Source organism: Eucyclogobius newberryi, unplaced genomic scaffold, assembly GCF_026437365.1.
Source record: "Eucyclogobius newberryi isolate DKJ021-1_F unplaced genomic scaffold, fEucNew1.0.hap1 SCAF_16, whole genome shotgun sequence".
In the NCBI taxonomy this organism is placed as follows: Eukaryota; Metazoa; Chordata; class Actinopteri; order Gobiiformes; family Gobiidae; genus Eucyclogobius; species Eucyclogobius newberryi.
In genome coordinates, this window is record NW_027315790.1 from 24,325,203 (window position 1) to 24,345,898 (window position 20,696).

The window sequence follows — 20,696 nt, forward strand, 5'->3', positions numbered from 1 at the left end:
TGTAGCAATGATGTATTCCAGGTTTAGATCCATTTTAGTTCTAGTGTGGGTCTAGAATCGTCCCATTATGCATGTTGTAGATCTTTCTTCTAAGGTTTTACTTAATGTGAAAAGTTTGAGAACCATTGCTGTAGACCAGGCATGTCCAAACTACGGCCCGGGGGCCAAATGCGGCCCTCAGAACAATTTCTGCTAAGTTGGTCCAAACAAAGAAAGAAGTGCTTTTTACTCTAAAATTGGACAAGCATTTGTTGTTATACCAACAATAATATTAATGTTCCAAGTCTTAAAGTCATTAAAGGTGTGGAGGTTCATCGTTGTGTTTTCTGTGGCCATCTGCTCTGTATAAGATTCAAAATGCGGCCCCCGTGAAAAAAGGTTTGGCCACCCCTGCTGTAGACCATAAAATACTTTCCATATTGGACGTTGGTTTCGTTGGTCATCTCTGAGTCTCTGATCTGACCTTGATCTAGGCAAGGCAAGGCAAGGCAAGTTTATTTGTAGAGCACATTTCATACACAAGGCAATTCAAAGTGCTTCACAGCAGGAAAAATGCATTCAAATCACAAAGAAATTACAGAAACAGAAATACAATAAAATTAATTAAATTAAAAATTATCAATCCAACTGATTTTCTAAACTAATAAAATCACAAACAAAAGAGAAGAGTGCAAAGTGCATATGCGCAGCTAAACAAAACTGTTTTTAGCTTAGATTTGAACATTGTCAGAGTAGAAGCCTGTCTCACATCTTCAGGAAGAATGTTCCAGATTTTAGCTGCATAAAACTGAAACGCAGATTCCCCATGTTTTGTCCTGACTCTGGGCACCAGCAGGAGGCCGGTCCCTGAGGTCCTCAGAGTCCGAGATGGTTCATATGGCACTAACATATCCAAGATGTACTTTGGTGCTAGGCCATGGAGAGACTTGTACACAAGCAGAGCTGCTTTAAAGTCTATTCTCTGAGCCACAGGGAGCCAGTGCAGAGACCTGAGAACAGGACTAATGTGATCATACTTCCTGGTTCTGGTCAGGACCCGAGCAGCAGCGTTCTGGATGTACTGCAGCTGTTTTACAACTCGTTTGGAGAGACCAGTGAGCAGGCCGTTACAGTAATCTAATCTACTGGAGACAAACGCATGGATAAGTCTCTCTAAATCTGGTTTTGACACTATATTTTTGATTTTGGCAATGTTTTTTAGATGGTAAAAAGCTGCTGATGTTATTGATTTGACGTGGCTATTAAAGTTCAAGTCTGAGTCCATTATTACCCCCAGATTTCTAATTTGGTTTGTAGGTTTTAGAGCGAGACTCTGGAGGTGACCGCTAACACTTTCTCTTTGTTTCTGTGGGCCAAAAACGATTATTTCAGTCTTGTCTGAGTTCAGCTGGAGAAAGTTGTTTTGCATCCACAAACTGATCTGTTGGATGCAGTGACAGAGTGAATCTACTGGTCCATAGTCACCTGCCGATAGTGAAACATAGATCTGAGTGCCGTCTGCATAATTGTGATAGGACACATTTTCACTGCGTATCAACTGACCTAACGGCAGCATGTAGAGGTTGAACAGAAGGGGACCCATGACTGACCCTTGGACCTTAACCAGTTTAGGGCAGTGCCAGTGATGCCCACCCAGTCCTCTAGTCTCTGTAAGAGGATCCCATGATCGACAGTGTCAAAAGCAGCACTCAGATCTAACAGAATTAAGACTGAGGCTTTGCCCATGTCAGTGTTCAGGCGGATGTCATTTGTCACCTTGACAAGAGCAGTCTCAGTGCTGTGATGAGGTCTAAAACCTGACTGAAAAACATCAAATGAGTTGTTTATTAAGAGGAAATCTGTGAGCTGTTGGTAAACAACCTTTTCAAGGACTTTGCCCCAAAATGGCAGATTAGAGATGGGCCGGTAATGACTCAGTACTGCGGCATCAAGACTGCTCTTCTTTAGGAGAGGCTTTATGACCGCAGTTTTCAAAGACATTGGGAATGTTCCAGATTGAAGCGACATGTTAACTATGTACTATCTAGCACTCATTTGACCTTTACTCTCATGACCTCTTACCTGTTGTGGACAGAGTGGACACGGAGCATTACAGGGAACACTCTCTTTTATCAGTAAGTCTAAACTCACACTTTATCTTGCAATTAGAACAAAGCGTTTCAAGAAAGCCCCAAACAGAGGACCGCCCTGGAGACGCTCTGATTTATTAACCCGATCACCTTTTTCAAAAAATGGAAAAAATTACATTTGAACTCAATTTCAGAATGGACCTTTTTGACAGGCCATGGATTAAGTGGATATTGGACGCTGCACTCATGTTTTTGTTGTTGATTTTTGTGTGTGTTGCATGTATTTTGTTCTTCTGTCAGAAGAATGTGTGTTTTTCCCAGGAGAGCAAATATCAGAAGACTTCTGATATTTAAAACACACATACTACACAACCAGTCTGCCCAGCTCGGAAAACATGGTCAGATACTCTAATATCTGTTTATTGTACTAAGTGCATAAATAATAAACATATATATTTATATTAAATATACATAATTTATTATTTAAAAAGTTTTCTGTTTAGTTCATAGGATCAACAGAGTTTTCTTGGCAATTTTAGGCACTAATGAGCTTCTGTGCATCAATTAACCGCCACACGGTTGAATGAATACTTGTAGTGTTCACGTCTACATCATGCAGTAATGCACATCTGCCTTTGTTTACATTTACGGCAAACATGAAATTATTGCTTTTGTGTGCGAACCTGCAAACAAGTGAAATCTGTGAGTAAGGGAGGGGCTCCAGGTCTCGGACAGACTGGTCCTGAGAGTGAGGGAGGGGCTCCAGGTCTCGGACAGACTGGTCCTGAGAGTGAGGGAGGGGCTCCAGGTCTCGGACAGACTGGTCCTTAGAGTGAGGGAGGGGCTCCAGGTCTCGGACAGACTGGTCCTGAGAGTGAGGGAGGGGCTCCAGGTCTCGGACAGACTGGTCCTTAGAGTGAGGGAGGGGCTCCAGGTCTCGGACAGACTGGTCCTTAGAGTGAGGGAGGGGCTCCAGGTCTCGGACAGACTGGTCCTTAGAGTGAGGGAGGGGCTCCAGGTCTCGGACAGACTGGTCCTGAGAGTGAGGGAGGGGCTCCAGGTCTCGGACAGACTGGTCCTGAGAGTGAGGGAGGGGCTCCAGGTCTCGGACAGACTGGTCCTGAGAGTGAGGGAGGGGCTCCAGGTCTCGGACAGACTGGTCCTTAGAGTGAGGGAGGGGCTCCAGGTCTCGGACAGACTGGTCCTGAGAGTGAGGGAGGGGCTCCAGGTCTCGGACAGACTGGTCCTGAGAGTGAGGGAGGGGCTCCAGGTCTCGGACAGACTGGTCCTGAGAGTGAGGGAGGGGCTCCAGGTCTCGGACAGACTGGTCCTGAGAGTGAGGGAGGGGCTCCAGGTCTCGGACAGACTGGTCCTGAGAGTGAGGGAGGGGCTCCAGGTCTCGGACAGACTGGTCCTGAGAGTGAGGGAGGGGCTCCAGGTCTCGGACAGACTGGTCCTGGGAGTTTATTTCTGTTTTCACCCTAAACTGCAGCAGCTTGTGTTCACAACAGTTTCAGTTTCAGTTGCTCCTGAGATGAGGCGAGATCAGCCATTGTCAAAGTGGAACAGCCACAATAATAAACAGCAGATAATTTTGGGAATCTGAATGTACTGAATGTATGCTTTAGTGTTGATGGTCAGAGGCAGGTGTTGTTACTCTGGCTGGTTTGATATAGAATAGAATAAAACTTAGCTGACTTAGCAGAGTTCAATCATTTCATTGTTGTTGGGATAAAAGATCGTTTGAGGCACTTGGATTGTCAGTTGGGGATGCAGAGTCTTATTGATATATGACATAGGCTGTCCTCACATGACCTCCCAAAACACACATGAATAAAGTTTAGCACAGAAACATTTGAATAAAACACATTTAGCAAAATACATTGACATTAAAAATCCATTTGTGAATGAAATCTTGTCACGTTGCCTCAAGCATGTTGCCTCCTAAAATGAGCGCAGATAATTTTGAAGGCTCATTGTGATGGTGAAATTTGAATAATTTTGCATTAGTCATTACTGAGTTGATTTATTAATGTATGCAAACTTTTGCTTAAAAATATTATAAATTTGGACTTGAAAGAAACCTAAATAGTTGAGAACATTTTCAGATTGGTTGTGCGATCCCCAAAATAAGCACAGCCTTCTTCCATTTTGGACTTGGGTAAAACACTAAAGTATGCAGCGTATGGAAGAGTAGTAAGTAAGTCATAGTAATTGTACTTCAAAATAATATGAACAAAATTGACTAAGAATACAAAATAGCAAAAGCAGCCGAAACATGACAAAGTACAACACTAAAATACAGGTCTGACTTTAAACAAGTCCAAACTTATTCAAATGTGAAGACCTAATGAAGCTAATTGGACTAGAAAGTAAAAAGTATTTGGGTCATTGTAAGAGTAACTGGACATAACATCTGATTTAATTCAACAATCTAAAAAACGGGTGCAATAAACACAAAGGTTCAAATCATTTAATATTGTAAACATGAAGCTTTTGTTATTTGGGAAGTAATCGCAACTTTTACTTTAAAACTACTTTTACATTTTAAAATATGTATTCATAGAAGTAAATGTATGGTGTCCAACTGCAACAAGTACACATTTAATGAATGAGCAATTAAAAAGTTACATACATAATACATGTACTTTAGTAAATGTACTACACATCCATCTCTCACAATTTCATTGACTTGTTCTTGTCTTGCTCGGTGTGTCTTGAGCTGCTGTGAAAGCCATTAGCTCTTGGACCAAAGGCATCACTTCAGGGAGTTTTCTGTCTCCAAAGACAGACGTCCTCGTCTGCCATATCTATCTGTGTTGACAAAGTGTCTGAGTAAGCAAAAAACAGCAGCACGAGCTGTTAGTATGTTGGACTAAGATTACTAACAGGTCAATACACCATCACCTTGAGAGGAAGTGCGTTTGAAGAATCGATTGCGGCCTTGAAGTTTAGTTTTATGCACCTGTTTTGGTCACCAGCGTATTGGCAGTCAAGAAAGTTTTTACATTTTTTTTTCCACCATAGTGAAGTTCAAGTTAAATGTGATGTTTTTGCCCTATAGCCTTGACAAAAGTCTAGCTGGATTTGATATTTCCTGAGACTTTACGAAGAGTGAGTCTCATGCGTCAGGTTTGTTTATTCTAGTGACTCTGTTTTTACATTACATTACATTTACATTATTACTGACAATTCGTGGCGTTCCTTGTAATTGCTGCTTGTCTGAACCACACATTTCCACTGTAGCTTTAGTCACGCCTTTTAGTTCCTCCTGCTCCTCTGCACCTCCATGTTCCCACCGCGACTCGGCTCAGTGTTTCCAGGCCTCCGGAGACACAAGGACACGCGGAGCCTCACAAAGACGGGGCAGATTAAGAGATGAACAGCCTGTGTGGATAAGGCGCGTGAGCCACGGAGGAGCAGGTACAGAGAACGGGGGAGGTATAGGACACCGGAGAGAGGGGCCGGTCTGAGCGTGCTGATGAAATCTGCCGGCCTCAGCGCTCTCCCGTAAAGAAATGGGATTAGCGCTCCTCCGGGACAGCACGGCGGGAATGCAGATGACGGATCGCGACGCACAAGGTTCTCCGCGGGACGAGAGCGCGGCCCCACACGAAGACGAGCACCGGAACAACCTCGAATCCTTCTGCAGAGGGCGTTTATGCACTTGTGCGCATTCAAACCTCCTATTATCTTTAGTTTTATGTCTGTTCTGGGTCACTGTGTAGGATTAACGTCTCAGCATCGTTCATTTGGCCCAGATGTTTTACCTTAAAATGGATTTAACACAATTGAGTTCCATTTCTGTCGTAACAAATGACTTCCCTTTGTATTGGTTATTTGATTTTGTTTGTGGTTACACTGAATGTCTTTTAAATATAGTCATTTAATTGGGCTGAATGGCACAAACTCGTCTTGTCTTGTGTGAAATCAGAAGTTTGTTGCGTTGCTTTTGCACTCAAAACTTTAAACATACGGCACAATACTAACGGACCTGAATACAACAACGTCTCTGTATGTCAAGGTTTATTGGTTCATCAATTAACACGATTATAAAGGTGATAAAAACAATTAAATCCTGACAATGTTAGAAGTAAAATTAAGTAAACGAAGATAAGATAAGATAAGATATTCCTTTATTGTCCCACATGGGGAAATTTCATTGGTGCAACGCAGATAGATACAGAGGTAGATACAGAAGAACAGATCACTTATAGGAAGTTTGAAAAACACTTTCAGTAGAAGATCTCCTATAAATAAATAAAAACTCCCATAGACAAATAAATAAATAAATACATAAATACATAAATACCATTGCACGTGATCACGACAGTAATTGCACATGAATATGTGTCACGACAGCACATAGATTGCACATGAATTTCACAGTAATTGCACATGAATTGCACATGAATTCCAACAATCTCACAATATAAATGTAGTAAAAGTGCTTTTTTATCAGGCTTTTATCCAATCTAATCCACTTGATTTCTACAACACATTTAACAAACAAAAGCCGTTTCCAAAGTACTGCACATAACAAGACAAAATCAACAATTTAACACAGTAATCAAGCCATAAAATACATTATAAATAGCAAAACAAAGTAAATACATACGATTTTATATCACATTTATCGTTTCATAAAGCTGGTCACAGACTAGAGCAGTGGAAATCTATCACCGTGAATGAAAAGTGAATAAAAACACGCAGAGTTGTTTTGGTGTGATGTTTCTCCTCTCAACAATAGGAACGCCAAAATGTACCAGTGTTTTCATCTCCACTGCGACACACGCGTGACAAATGCGGTCCGGCAAACGCAACCCGCCACATTCTTCACAGTCAACTCCTCCCATGTTTATTATTGACTTACAGTAATTCCTGCAGCCGTGTATTTGAATGAATAATTGCATTTGTTTGATATGATTACTCTGCTCTCTCTTGCAGACTGGCATGGCGTTAACATATGACCCGGCAGCAATGCAGAACGGGTAAGAGAGCGTTCCCCATCTGTCTTTGGCACCGGCTAATGCACTCGCTCTTGGCCATAGCAGCCCGGTCAATACAAGTGTCATACATAAAGACGAATGAACTGTCCGCACTTTGTTACGGTTTGATTAAGAGATTATGCGTGGACTCTTTTTGTGCCGTGCGTCTTAATGGTACGCCGGACATAAATGGAGGAGAGCCAGTTTTCGTTTTTTCCCCTGTTGTATTGAGACAGGAAGTGAACAGGAAGCCGCACACACCGCTTCTTATTTCATTTAAAAAAAGAATAAAAATGCCCTCCATTAAATGACGTTAAACAACCTGTGTACAAGAAAGCAAATGTGTTTTTGTTTTCAGATATTAATCTCTCAAAATGTGTGTGTTGACCAAGAATACTGCTTTTTAAGAACTGTATTATTTCTGTTATGAAACCTACAACATCCACACAAAAGGCTGAGACAAAGGCTGGGACAAATGGAGGGGACACTTCATTGGCCCTGTTTATTTCCATTTGATTCATTACATTTTACCTTATACAGTTCATTAAAACAGTTTCCAAAACCTTAATTATGGGTTTAATTCCTGGACAGAACAAATACGTGTAGTTTCTTTTAATGACAGTCGACCACAGACTGTCACTTAAGTCCAGGGGTGTCCAAACAAACGTGTCCTGCTCATACTTTTACTGCAATCAAGCCAGTCATTCTAACACTATTACTATTCAGCCTGCCCAGGGACAGCAGGCGGGACATTAGCATACTGTGCTCTAACTCTGCCAAAGTCCAAAGTGACTCTACACCTACAGTATCATAATCTGATTACCTTCCAGACTGAACATGTGATTTGTATTCCATGCCTGTAATTAGGGTTGTGCTCAAAAATAATAGCTAGATTATCATTGTCCCGATGCCGATAATCAGACATTATGGTTATTAATTAGAAATGTGTTAAAACAAGCTCGTAAATGTCTTGGTTGAGATTCAAATATTGCAGAAAATACAACTGGAGTGTTAAATTGTTTTTGTGCAATGTTTAATCGGCTCTTATTCCAGCCTTTTTGTATTGAATTCTGTACACTATATTTTAAGTTGGCATATTAACTCTAAAACAATATTATCCATTAGTCTATATAAATCCCAAGTTCAACAACAGTGACAACACGCACTTGGTTTAACGTTGCATCTTACACCACACAACGTACTGAACACCGCACACTTCCTCCTCACCTCACGCTTTCTTTACACATTCTACAACAAGACGAAAAAGAAATGCTGCTCCTATTTTACGCCCTGACAGCTCAATTTGATGTAATAAAGCTCGTCTCTTCAGTAGCGAGCGCCGGAACGCACATCGCGCAACATCAAACTTTTATGTGCGCTGAAAAATGCAATATATATGGCCATCCGTCTCCCAGCGTAATACAGCGACGATGCAGCGGGAGCGGGGAATTTAGAGTGTCTTTACGCTCAAAACACTGTCCACTTCGCTTAGCGCGGCAGCGGCTCTCTGCGCAAACCGCCCCCGCCGACTATTCACGCCGTTTTTTTTGACTCTCCGCTGCAGGTTCTACTCCTCGCCGTACAGCATCGCCACCAACCGCATGATCGCACAGACCTCCATCACGCCCTTCATCGCCGCCTCCCCCGTCTCCACGTATCAGGTGAGACCGCCGCACCGCTCTGCATCCACCGTCGGGCTGTTTGCTTCCCGCGCGGTAATGTAAATAGTCCGCTATAGGAGCCCGGGCCCTTCCCTTCCCTTCCCCCCCCCGGCTCCAGCTGTGTGCGATGACATCTGTATCGAGGGCGGTAAACACGGCACAATAGAAAAATGGCTGACGGTGGAGATCAGATAGGCCTTCTGTGCAGTTTCTTGGCCCTTTTTTCGCAGCAGGGTCTCTTCAAATGTGATTGTGTTTGTTTCTCCTCCGCTCGACGTGGAAAATGTGCGCTTCAGCGTTTATGATGTTTATGATAATGTAACGAGTGGTTCTTGCAGGATGTTTGATAGTGCTTAGCGACTCAGAGCTTCGATTACTGCTCTAGATTATTAACCGTTGATTGAAAATTAATTGACGCTTCGACTGCTTTCTAAACTTTCTTATTTACTGACTTGTACCCAATGGAAATGTTATTGGAGTGTTATTGTGGCTCATGCAATGTTCATTTATTTAAAAAAAGATGGCAAAACTAGTATTATTTTTAGTATTACATTATTAATTTGGACAAAGGTCAATGGAATTTTATTTACACTTAAGGAACAACAGGTAGTTTTTTGTCTCTTTTTTCTTCATTTTGGATGGTTTTATTGCTCTAAAAAATTATAAAAACACATGTCCTTATTGTGAGTGGGGCTTGCATCTCCACAAACATTACTCGTACTTGGCCTGGAGGAGCCTCCTGCTTGTTACCGTGGTAATGTTGTCCCTTTAGCTATATCATTCCATAGTGTGGCATGAAACGTGTACTTTCCATCACTCGAAAGTTCAAGAACCTTCTCTCCAAGTTCATGCAAAGTGCTTCCAATTTTTACATCTGCGACTCGAAGACGCACTCTAAAAAACGCAACACAAAGATATGTTTCATCATATCAGAGTTCAAATACGCACTCATAACAAAGTCTTCCTGGCTGTGACCCTCCGGACGCGCCTCTTTTCCCCCGTCATTTACCATTAGCTCTGTTTAGTATGCAGAGAGGTGCCTCCTCGACCAGCAGGAGGAATGAGACAACGGCTGGACACGGAGACAGATGGAGATACGACCGAGGAGCGCGGGACGGAGGGGAAGCAGCGGAGCAGTGACTCAGATGGGGGGAGCGAGGGTGAGGGCGGCGGGCGGACGGCGGGCGGGCGGACGGGGGGCTTGTTTGGTGAAGGTTGCGATGCCCGTCTTTGAGGCATGCTTGATTAAAACTGCGGCCGCAAAAAAAAAAAGAGGGAGATAGAGAAGGAGGAGAGCGGCACGGGGAAGTGGGCCAAGCAGGCTGGGTCTCTAATCTGCACTCGGAAGGCTTCCCAAATTGATTTATCAAAAACAATGGCCGTGCTTTTGAGGAATATTAATCCTCACAGTTTCAATATGGGCCGCGCGCTTCCTGTAATATCGCCCTTCAGCCTCGCGCCGCGCAAGGTGAGTCCTCCATCTCGCCTCGGAGCAAAGGAAAGAGCAGAGCATGAGACCCACACAAAAGAAAATTACCTCTTTGTGTGATGGAAAATATCGTAATAATGAATAATCGTAATGAAACTCTCCAGATATGGCGCCGTGGCTGCTGCCTTTACTGCTCTTTTGTCTGTGATATTCGAGAGGCCATTTTGACTCCGTACGTAAATGTGTCAAATGTGCAAATGACCCGCGCTCGCTGCAGTGCTGCGGGTTCAGCTTCAGAGCGCGGCGGCGTGCTAATGACTTTAATCAATTGTACTTTTAGTAATAGTTTCGTCCCATCATTTGATACTTTTTAGTTTGTGTGATATTTGGCTGTACCACTGTGTATTGGTTTAAAAAAAATATGTTGTTGAATGCTCTATTTCAGTGTTTTTCAGACCAAATTACCATCAAATCTAGATCAGGATTACGCTAGGTCTGAATTTGGGCTAAGTCATGTCTAAAATAATACTACACTGTTGCTATACAGGTTTTAAACAAGGACTAACCCAAAGGAGGACAACAATGTGACTCCAAATTATGTTAAAACGTTGAACTGCAGAAGAATTTGCATATCGACTTTGGTACGTGGATCATAGTTTGAGAAGCACTGTTCAATGAGGTTTGTTTGTTTTATGAACCCTTTTCTGGTTCGGAGTATCACCTGCTTGACTCCAAGGAAAAGGGCATTTCTTCACCTCGAATGTTTCACAGTTTAAAATCTAAAATGTATTACACTTATTTGTGAGCGGAAGGGCACCTGACGTAAAGTTGTGTGTCTCTTAAATTAAAGGAGACATATTATTACTTTTTTCATGACCTTAGAATTGAACTGCAACATAAGTAGATCATCGTTTTACTTTTTGTTCATTTTAAACCACAATATTGATCCGAAATGGCGTGTAATAGAAACACGTCCATTTAACACGTCATAAGCCCCGCCTCTTCAGAGTGGCAGCTGATTGTCATTTACATGTTTTTATTTATTTAAAGTGGCTCCAGGACATTTTAGACCTCTACATGTAGCACTAAAGTATTCATTTTTCAAATAATAACACCTAAGTACAGGGATGTGGGCAGGGATAGGGGGTAGGTGAAAACAGGACAATACAAGTCTACTGAAACATGCATGAATCAATCAAAATAAAACTTCTATACTACTAATAAAGCTAAAATTATTATAAGAGCACATATGTCGGTGTAATCCCTCATTCGTCCAGGCGTGTTCCATAGTAGAAAAAGCTTCAGTTGTAGTCATCTGGACTCAGTTTGAAAAAATAGACGTTTCGACTCTCATCAAGAGTCATTGTCAAATGTCAATTGTCAATGACTCTTGATGAGAGTCGAAACGTCTATTTTTTCAAACTGAGTCCAGATGACTACAGCTGAAGCTTTTTCTAATAAGAGCACATAGTTGATTTAGCCTAATATGGCCCGTTAAGGTGTTTCTGAACACAAACTCATTTGCAGTGACAATAACTTACATAAGCTCAGCTCTGCTGCTCTGGCAGCCGCGGCCTCAGCCGTGTTTCCTTGGCCGGCTGCACATGACAGGATCCGGTCCAGAGCGGATCACTGCTCTCCATCACCGCTGTTGGATGTGGCTGTGTCTGGTGGTCGAGCTAAGCGGTTCACGGCGTGTCTGCTTGGCTTCACGTGGGACTGGTGGAGGGCGCTCCAACTGGCTGAGCGTGCAGACCCTCTCCTGTCCAAACGCTGACCTGCTCCGGGCCCATTGGATGTGTTTTAAATACGAGCACAAGCTGTCGGTTCAGCCAGAGGTGGGGCCTTCCTGACTCACATGCCTCCAATTCTCAGTCAATAAAAGGCATTTGAGCTAAACTTTTGTTGCACCAGGGGGAGGTGCTTACATCTACATTCCATGAGGACAGTTTTTACTGTGTAACTTTTCTGGTGGAGGGTGTGCCACCTGCTTGTCTTCAAAGAGCCATTTCAAATGTTCAAAAGGTCATTTGTATGAGAGGATTATACAGAATGTATTCAAAAGAGCTAAAGAACCACTACAAAAATCATTTTTGCCCTGAAATATTAAGTTTCATGTTATGGCTGAAGTGTACCGAGTAATGGAATTAAAACCAATGGAATTTCATCTACTTTTCACGTTTCTCACCAGATCAATTCTTCTCAAACATTCCACACCAAGAATCACCCACAGAAATATTTGGCCTTCTGAGCACAACCAGATGGAAAACGGGTCTAAACCAGGACTAGTCTAGGTCTAAACCAGGACTAGTCTAAGTCCAAACCAGGACTAGTCTAAGTCCAAACCAGGACTAGTCTAGGTCCAAACCAGGACTAGTCTAGGTCCAAACCAGGACTAGTCTCTGTCCAAGCCAGGACTAGTCTAGGTCCAAACCAGGACTAGTCTCGGTCCAAGCCAGGACTATTCTAGGTCTAAACCAGGACTAGTCTAAGTCCAAACCAGGACTAGTCTAGGTCCAAACCAGGACTAGTCTCTGTCCAAGACAGGACTAGTCTAGGTCTAAACCAGGACTATTCTAGGTCTAAACCAGGACTATTCTAGGTCCAAACCAGGACTAGTCTAGGTCTAAACCAGGACTAGTCTAGGTCTAAACCAGGACTATTCTAGGTCTAAACCAGGACTATTCTAGGTCTAAACCAGGACTAGTCTAGGTCTAAACCAGGACTATTCTAGGTCTAAACCAGGACTAGTCTAGGTCTAAACCAGGACTATTCTAGGTCTAAACCAGGACTATTCTAGGTCTAAACCAGGACTAGTCTAGGTCTAAACCAGGATTATTCTAGGTCTAAACCAGGACTATTCTAGGTCTAAACCAGGACTATTCTAGGTCTAAACCAGGACTAGTCTAGGTCTAAACCAGGATTATTCTAGGTCTAAACCAGGACTATTCTAGGTCTAAACCAGGACTAGTCTAGGTCAAAACCAGGACTAGTCTAGGTCTAAACCAGGACTAGTCTAGGTCTAAACCAGGTCCAAATAGCACTGCATTATTGTTATACTAGTTTTAAATGTATAATCCTTTTTGATAAATCATTTGAATAATCATACAAATTAGTTTTTGAACATGGTAAAATGTAAAAATAGCTTTAACTCAATCATTGATGCTGTTGTTTTTCCATTTCCCACATTTAACTGTAGCATAACTGTCATTTTTGCAGCATGTATCTTTTCAGTTACCACTTAATATGTGAGAAATCCTGGTTATTCCGGTGCAGTTCTTTGCGGCCATCTTCCCTCTCTCCATTCACAGAATCACATGTCGGTCACGCTACACGCCGCGGCTCAGTAAAACGCTGCGAGTGAGCGATTAGGATAAGCCCACAGTCTGTATCTGAGGAGAACAAATATTTCGGAGCGTAAACAAACGGCCTTGGCGCGGCGTTGTCATTTAGGTGTGTGTCCAAACCGCGGCTCACAGGATTGATTGCTCTTATAGCAGATTATTGCGTGTTTATCTTGGTTAAATCTGATCATTTTGGCGGAATCAGCGGGCAGCCTCCTCTGCTACAAGCTGTCCAGCTGGAGAATATACACTTCCTCCTCTTATCTCTTCATCTTCCTCGCACGCGTTTGTCAACATGCAGATTTAGAAGTACTCTGTGCACTAATGCAAAGAGCAGATTCATCACTGGCCCAATAAACTGAAGGATCCATGTAGTTAAAGTGTCAGAGTAATCAAATGTGTATTCCAATTAAATACTATTAAGCCAATCATTTTAAGACTAAAATACTTTACTAAAGGTGCATTATGTAACTTTTTTTTTGTTTTGTCACCTGTTTTTCTCCGTGCATGTTATAGTTTTGCCTGGAATGTTCCACCGTATGGCATTAAATTACTTCTTGCTTTATATTCCTTGTGTTTTTATTGTGTTTTATTTTATTTTAAAAATCCCTAACCATGAGTGGCCTGTTTATCTATATAAAAAGGGATATTTCACATGAATCAACATTTAACATTTAATCACCGTATTTTTCGGACTATAAGTTGCACCAGCCAAAAAATGCATAATAGAGAAGAAAAACCCATATATAAGATCCACTGGAGTAAGAAATGTGAAAATAACAAATATATCACATATAAGTTGCTCCTGAGTGTAAGTATATAAGTATAGATACAAGTATAAGTCCCACCTCGGAAAAAACTATGAAAAAGTGCGACTTATAGTCGGAAAATATGGTAACTGTTTAATGCCATTCTGTGGAACATTCCCGGCAAAGCAATAACATCTCCATTGAGACAAAGCAGGTGGCGGACCATCCACCAAAGCTACATAGTACATATTTAAAGTACAGAAGACTACTACTACTACTACTACTACTACTTCTACTTCTACTAATATTACTATTACTATTACTACTACTACAACTACTACTAGTACTACTACTACTACTATTACTACTACTATTATTATTACTATTACTACTACTACTACTATTATTATTATTATTACTATTACTACTACTACTACTACTACTACTACTACTACTACTACTACTACTACTACTACTACTATTATTATTATTACTATTACTACTACTACTACTACTATTATTATTACTATTACTACTACCACTACTACTACTTCTACTACTACTACTACCACTACTACTACTACTACTACTACTACTACTACTACTACTACTACTACTACTACTAAACCCTACTGCTTTACTGCTCAAAAGTGTCCGAAGTGACTCTTGTTTTTTTGTCTGAAATAATGAATTATGATGTGACTTGTCAAACTTTACTTTTCTGTAATCTTTTGGAATTGGTGTGTCAAGTTGATTTTCTTGTAGCCGACCCACTCAATTGCAGAAACTCCCTTGTCACTGTCTGGACTCTCCGTCTTTTAATTTCTCCAGACTCTGTGCAATATCTGAAATACTCGGAGCAATCACAAAGTCTGCGTTTCACTACCTTTCACCCTCTTGCACCAGCCTGGGCACGGCTTTAATGCTATTATTCTAATAGAGGAGAAACCTAATTTAAAGGCTCCATGCACAAGTCACGCTCTGGGCAATAAAAGGCAGGAAGAGCAGTGGTCCCGTGTCGGAGAGATGATCGCAGTAATTCTGTGGAATGTCTTTAACAAGTTCAGATTTTAGATCAGAATCTGTCTCTGCCGAACGTTGCGTGTTTAAATCTGCAGTGAAAAAGGAAATGTTGACCCGAAATCTGTGTCACTATTTAACTTTTACGTAATATTCACTTTTCATTCATTTGCTTTGAATGAAGATTAAGGTCAGGATCGATCGTAAAAAAAAGTTGTTACGTTTCTAACATAGAGATAGTTTTGTCAAAAATAGTATTAAAAATAGAAAAAAACAATAAGCTAAACCCGGGTCACTATTGGTACATTTTAAACACGATTGTGTCTGGATACTTTTGCTGTATATGTAGTATTATCATCTTAATATCTCCAATGGCTTATTATTCGGTTCACTGATTTTTTGTTTTTTTATTTGCTTATTTATTTAGTATTTATTTATTTATGTATTCATTAATTTGCAAGCAGCTCATATAATGTGCTTATATAGTGTCTAACAGGGAACCACCCAGAAGCTTCCCTAGCGTATGTAAATTGCCTCCAGACAGTTATAAAATGTAATACACTGTACAATTTACAAATTCATTTTCAAATTGACTTAAACTTAAAAACACCCTGCAGTTCTTTTGTTTGTTTTAAGTTTGCAAAGAAATACAAAATATTAAATTCTGACCGATACATGTATTTGTGTTATATTTTATACAGGTTTATGATTAAGTATAATTGTTTCAAATGTTTCAAAAGTTTATTTTTAAATATGGGCTCAAGATAAAGATTGTTTTATAGTTTAATATGTTTTTTTTTCTCCTTTAGCACTTGGTTTCTGGTTTGTAAATAGTCAAAGTTATAGGAATCTCCCAAGCTCTATAATTAAATTTAGAAATAAATCATAGTACATGTATTTAATGTTACTGAAAATGATGACACCTTAAATCTTGGCTGATTTTCAAACCGTGAAAGGACAAATGAAGTATTAAAATCTGTCTTCAAAGCCGTCACAAACTCTTAGGCACGTGCATGAAGAGAAGGTTACATAATGCAGCTTTAATTGACTGTATGCTTTGCTTTATTTGTGCAGGTCCAGAGCACGTCATGGATGCCTCATCAACAATATGTTATGCAACCAACAGTGAGTAATGCTTTTTGTTGACTTCCTTAAATGTTTGAACGTCATTCGATTATGAAAGGTGGTAATACACGGTTAGTTTAGGGTTAGTGTGTATGAAACATGTGTGTGTCAGGCCTCGTTCAACTCTCAGTATGTTTTTGATGTAGAAACAGTCAAACATGATCTTTATTTGAAACGATCCCCCTCCGTCTCACACTGGAGGACATTTTTGATCCACCGCTCCTCCAACCACTTATTTTAATTTAAGTCAAAAGATTCACGTCAAATCCTGGAGTGGTAAATTTGAATTTCTCACGCGCAGTGTTGTCATAATTGTTTGGGATTAAAATAGTTTACAACAGAGCGATTTCAAGCTGCCTAACTGGTTGGAAACGTCTGGAAAACTCTTTAAAGCACATTCTTTCTGTGGTGCAGGTCGAAGTTTAAACCAACCAAACGACGTCCCCCCATTATTTTAACCTCATAAGTACTTCTGATTTCTAAATTGTTGCCCTTCTTTGTCTCGCTTTTACTATCAGTCTTTTCGAATTACAATATGACATTCAAATTCACATATGTTTCCATTTTTATTGTGAAAACATTGTGTATGGTTGGGGATTTATAGGCGCAGCTCGTGCCAAGACATGATTCAGCGTCATTTATCCCGCCGCGCTTGAACACATCGCCCATAGACGGTTGCTCCGGGTTACCAGACTGGAGACACGGCGGCAAAAATAATAATAATTACGCTGAGTTGACAAGTTTAGCTCGGCCGCAGTGTGACAGAGGTAGACGCCGCATACGACTGGGCCCAAAGTAAAGGACATTTGCTTTCATCGCTGCCAAAGTGTTGCTTTTTCTAGGTCACTTCATCTGAGAAAATAAACCAACACGAGTGCGACGCTTAATGTTTTATTCCACTCATAAAATGTGACTTATTTTTTTTATATTGAATGAGTTGCAATAATTTCAGAAGTGCCAATCAATCCTGGCTTGAGACTTTAGCGCCTTTAAATAAAATATTACTCAAGTAAAAGTAATTGTCCAACTATTTGTGTGTAGTTTAGATAAAATAAGATAAGATAAAATAAGATAAGATATTCCTTTATTGTCCCAAATATAGTCTGATACATATAATTAATAATTTCTAGAATTTCCTAAGCGATTTTTTCAATTAGAAAAATCCTTAAAGAGTTTAAACATTGAACACATTGACATGTAAATTGCTATTTCAAAGTCAAAATATCTGTGTTTATACCTTGAAAGCAACGTAATTAACTGGTGTTCAATAATCATTTAGACTTTTTCCATGATTTAATGAAGGGTTTCAATATTTTTCTGAACCCTTGAGGGCTTCAGCCCTTTTGGCTTTACATCGAGTCTGGATTAGTTAAAAGTTTTGCTCATAATTGATTCCAGCTCCATAAGTGTTGCTCAAGGCTGGTAAATGGACACAGAAAACAGAGGCTGCAGTTTTTGCTGGAGGCTTGTTTGGCCTGAAGCTTAAACTGTATACATCATTCCCCTTTACATCCACTTCATTAAGTTGGAGATTAGGCTCAAACTGAAGAAATATTATAATTTGACAGTGTGGCAGAAGCACAGACACTATTGACTATTCACATTTTAGATGAAAGAGGTCCAAGTATGTATTTATAGCAGAAAAACTCTTTGACGCAGGAAGAACATAGTATAAATATGTCACATACACTTCCTGTCGCCACTTGGATTAAACTAAGCAAATACAGCAGGTCCTCTCCTCCTGCTGGAGAACTGCTGCAGGTGATGATCTTTCAGCTGCAACACAGTATTGAAACCCGACTGATGCAGTGAGCGGCTTCTCATTTTAGAAACAACCATGTGGAAAGACATATCACGTGGTCATGGAAAAGATGTCAGTATGTTAACATCTAAGGGGAAGCAGAAGCTAAACTACTACAGATCTGAATCTCAGTGAGAGTGTTTGGGACGAGCTGGAGAAGGCTTTGTGCAGTGTTGTCACTCTCTCACATCATCATCATCATCATCATAAGATCAATTAGAGAAAGATAATGAAACACTGGATGAAAATAAATCTTTTAATGTCGCAGAAGCTTATTGAAACTGTGCCACAGCGAATGTGCTGTAATAGAAGCTAAAGGCGGTTCTACGAAATATTAGAGCGTGTGCCCCTCCGTTTTACCGGACAGGCAGTGTAGAGACATTATACAAGACAAACACAAAGAAAACACTTTTTGCTTTGCTGCAGGGGGAGCTCTATTGCTAAAGTTACATTGTTCTAGGGATGGGAATTGAGACGAGGCAGGTTAAGTGTCTTGCCCAAGGACACAATAGCAGTATTGACCTGAGGCAGCTGCGATCACACCACAAACCTTTGGGCCAGTGGATCAGACCGCTCCACCAAGGATGTTTATGTCGGAGTGAACCGCTGACCTTCGGATCAGAAGGATGAAACTTTTGCCGGTAGTGAAAGTGCAGGAGGACAGCACCTGACAGGAAAGGACCCTGCAGCTGTTCGCTCTCCGTCTCTCTCTGTATCTCTCCTTCTCTTTCTTTCGCTCTTTCTCTCTTTCTCTTTCTCCTTTTGTCAATACAGTATAGGGTAAAACACATAGTATGAAGACGTACAACTACAGTAGGTGGCAGTAAAGTACCTTTTCAGTTGGAGCAAAACAACAACAACAACATCTGGGCATTGAGCGTAGACGAGGCAGACGCAGCATTTAAATATACGGCAACTCAAAGCGGCATCGATAAGAGGAATTGTTAAGGGAGGAAACGATTCCAACGGATTGCTACAAAAGAATAGTACCGTTCTCAAGTGGAACCGGTTCTCGATTCCCATCCCTCAGCCCTCTGCTTTAAACTACTACAATACATAGAAAAAATATTTTAAAACGTTCATTTTGAAACACTTATTAGCGCAACCTTTGCCATGTGAAATACAGTTTGGTTTCTTTGGGCAGTGAGTTCTCTTGAGTGTGTATGAGGCGTCTCGGTGTGACTGTGGAGAGCACACAAATTCGCAAAATTACCGCTATATACGACGCAGGCATTATTATTATTATCATTGGTGGCTGTGAGGGGCTCTGTATTCTGTTTTACTCACTGCATTATTCCTCCCGGGACAAATTGGGCAGCTCTGAACTCCACAGCTGCTCGGGCGCTCACTCAGTGGAGTGCTCATCCAGCCGTGAGCCGCCCCACTGTGGTCATTTACCAGGCTGTCCTCCTCATCCCAGTCTCCCTCCTGCTGCGGGACACTGAACATGTAATCTGGGCACAGCAGGCCACCGTACCGACACTCTCCAGTCACACAGAACTGAGCTGTGGTCCTGCCGGTGCACACTCGCTCGCTCGCTGCGCTCGTACAGCGAGGAGAGGCTTTCTGCGCAGGTCAAAGCTAACTCTGAAGAATCAAAGGGAACGGTTCAATAAGTGATGCCAATTACTAAATCACAATGAAAATAAATCAGGCTCTTTATTAGAAAATAGAGATTTTGTGTTGAAAATAAATAATTTTCAACACAAAATAACAGTACTTTCTTTACGGATGGTTTTATATAGTCTGATCATGCTCAAGACCTTTCTAAAACTGTTCAGGAAAGGTCAAATTATGTTCTGTTAATGTTATTTTTGATACTTTAAATCAGTATCTAGTCTCAATGCTGTTTTAGTATCGATAGTTTCTGATTTTTCATAATTTTTACAACCTTAAAAGACTCAAATTCAAGCACAAACTGAATTTGGCACAGGTGCAAGTGCAAAAAGAAATCTACAAACTAGAAGTATAATATTAGTATAATAATAAAGTATATTTGAACTGACTGACCCAAATAACAGTGAAACTATGTTGTACTTTAAGACACATCTTTGCAAATTTTACATTGGCTTTTGGCAATAACACTCAAATTAGAAAATGAACCCTTGTAAAACTCTAACAATGGAAACGATAGATGGATACTTGTGGAATTGACTTTTTGCCGCAGAAAAAAAAGTCAATAACAAGTAGATGGATGACAAGCTGTGGGGACTCTAAACTTCAGAGCTCTGTCATCTGTTTACATGCACATGCCAGTGGCTTCAGTGTCACTCTCTGTTCTGCTTCATCTGACATGTTTGCCCAGTGACTGTTTTGTTTTCATGCGTCTCCGTATGTGTGCTCCATACTGTCCGTCCCCCTCCAGAGCATACGCCTCGTGTCGGGGGCCCCTCGGAGTGGCGGGCCAAAGCTACACAAGTGTCTGGAGCCGGGTACATCTCGCCGCGTGTCTGTGCCAGCACTAAGCATGTGGCCTGTATCGGTCCCCATCGCCTCGTCCCTATGTGGTC

General features: G+C 41.1%; 1 protein-coding gene across 3 annotated transcripts in view; it reads left to right on the top strand.

The window, feature by feature from the left end:
* rbms3 (RNA binding motif, single stranded interacting protein) overlaps positions 1-20,696 on the top strand; it is a 334,351-nt gene that overhangs the window by 292,036 nt on the left and 21,619 nt on the right. For all 3 annotated transcript variants that reach the window (XM_072448061.1, XM_072448062.1, XM_072448063.1), the window contains exons 8-10: positions 7,017-7,060; positions 8,622-8,718; positions 16,335-16,385. In XM_072448061.1, the coding sequence (XP_072304162.1) occupies positions 7,017-7,060; positions 8,622-8,718; positions 16,335-16,385 (192 nt within the window). The remainder of the gene's footprint in view (positions 1-7,016; positions 7,061-8,621; positions 8,719-16,334; positions 16,386-20,696) is intronic.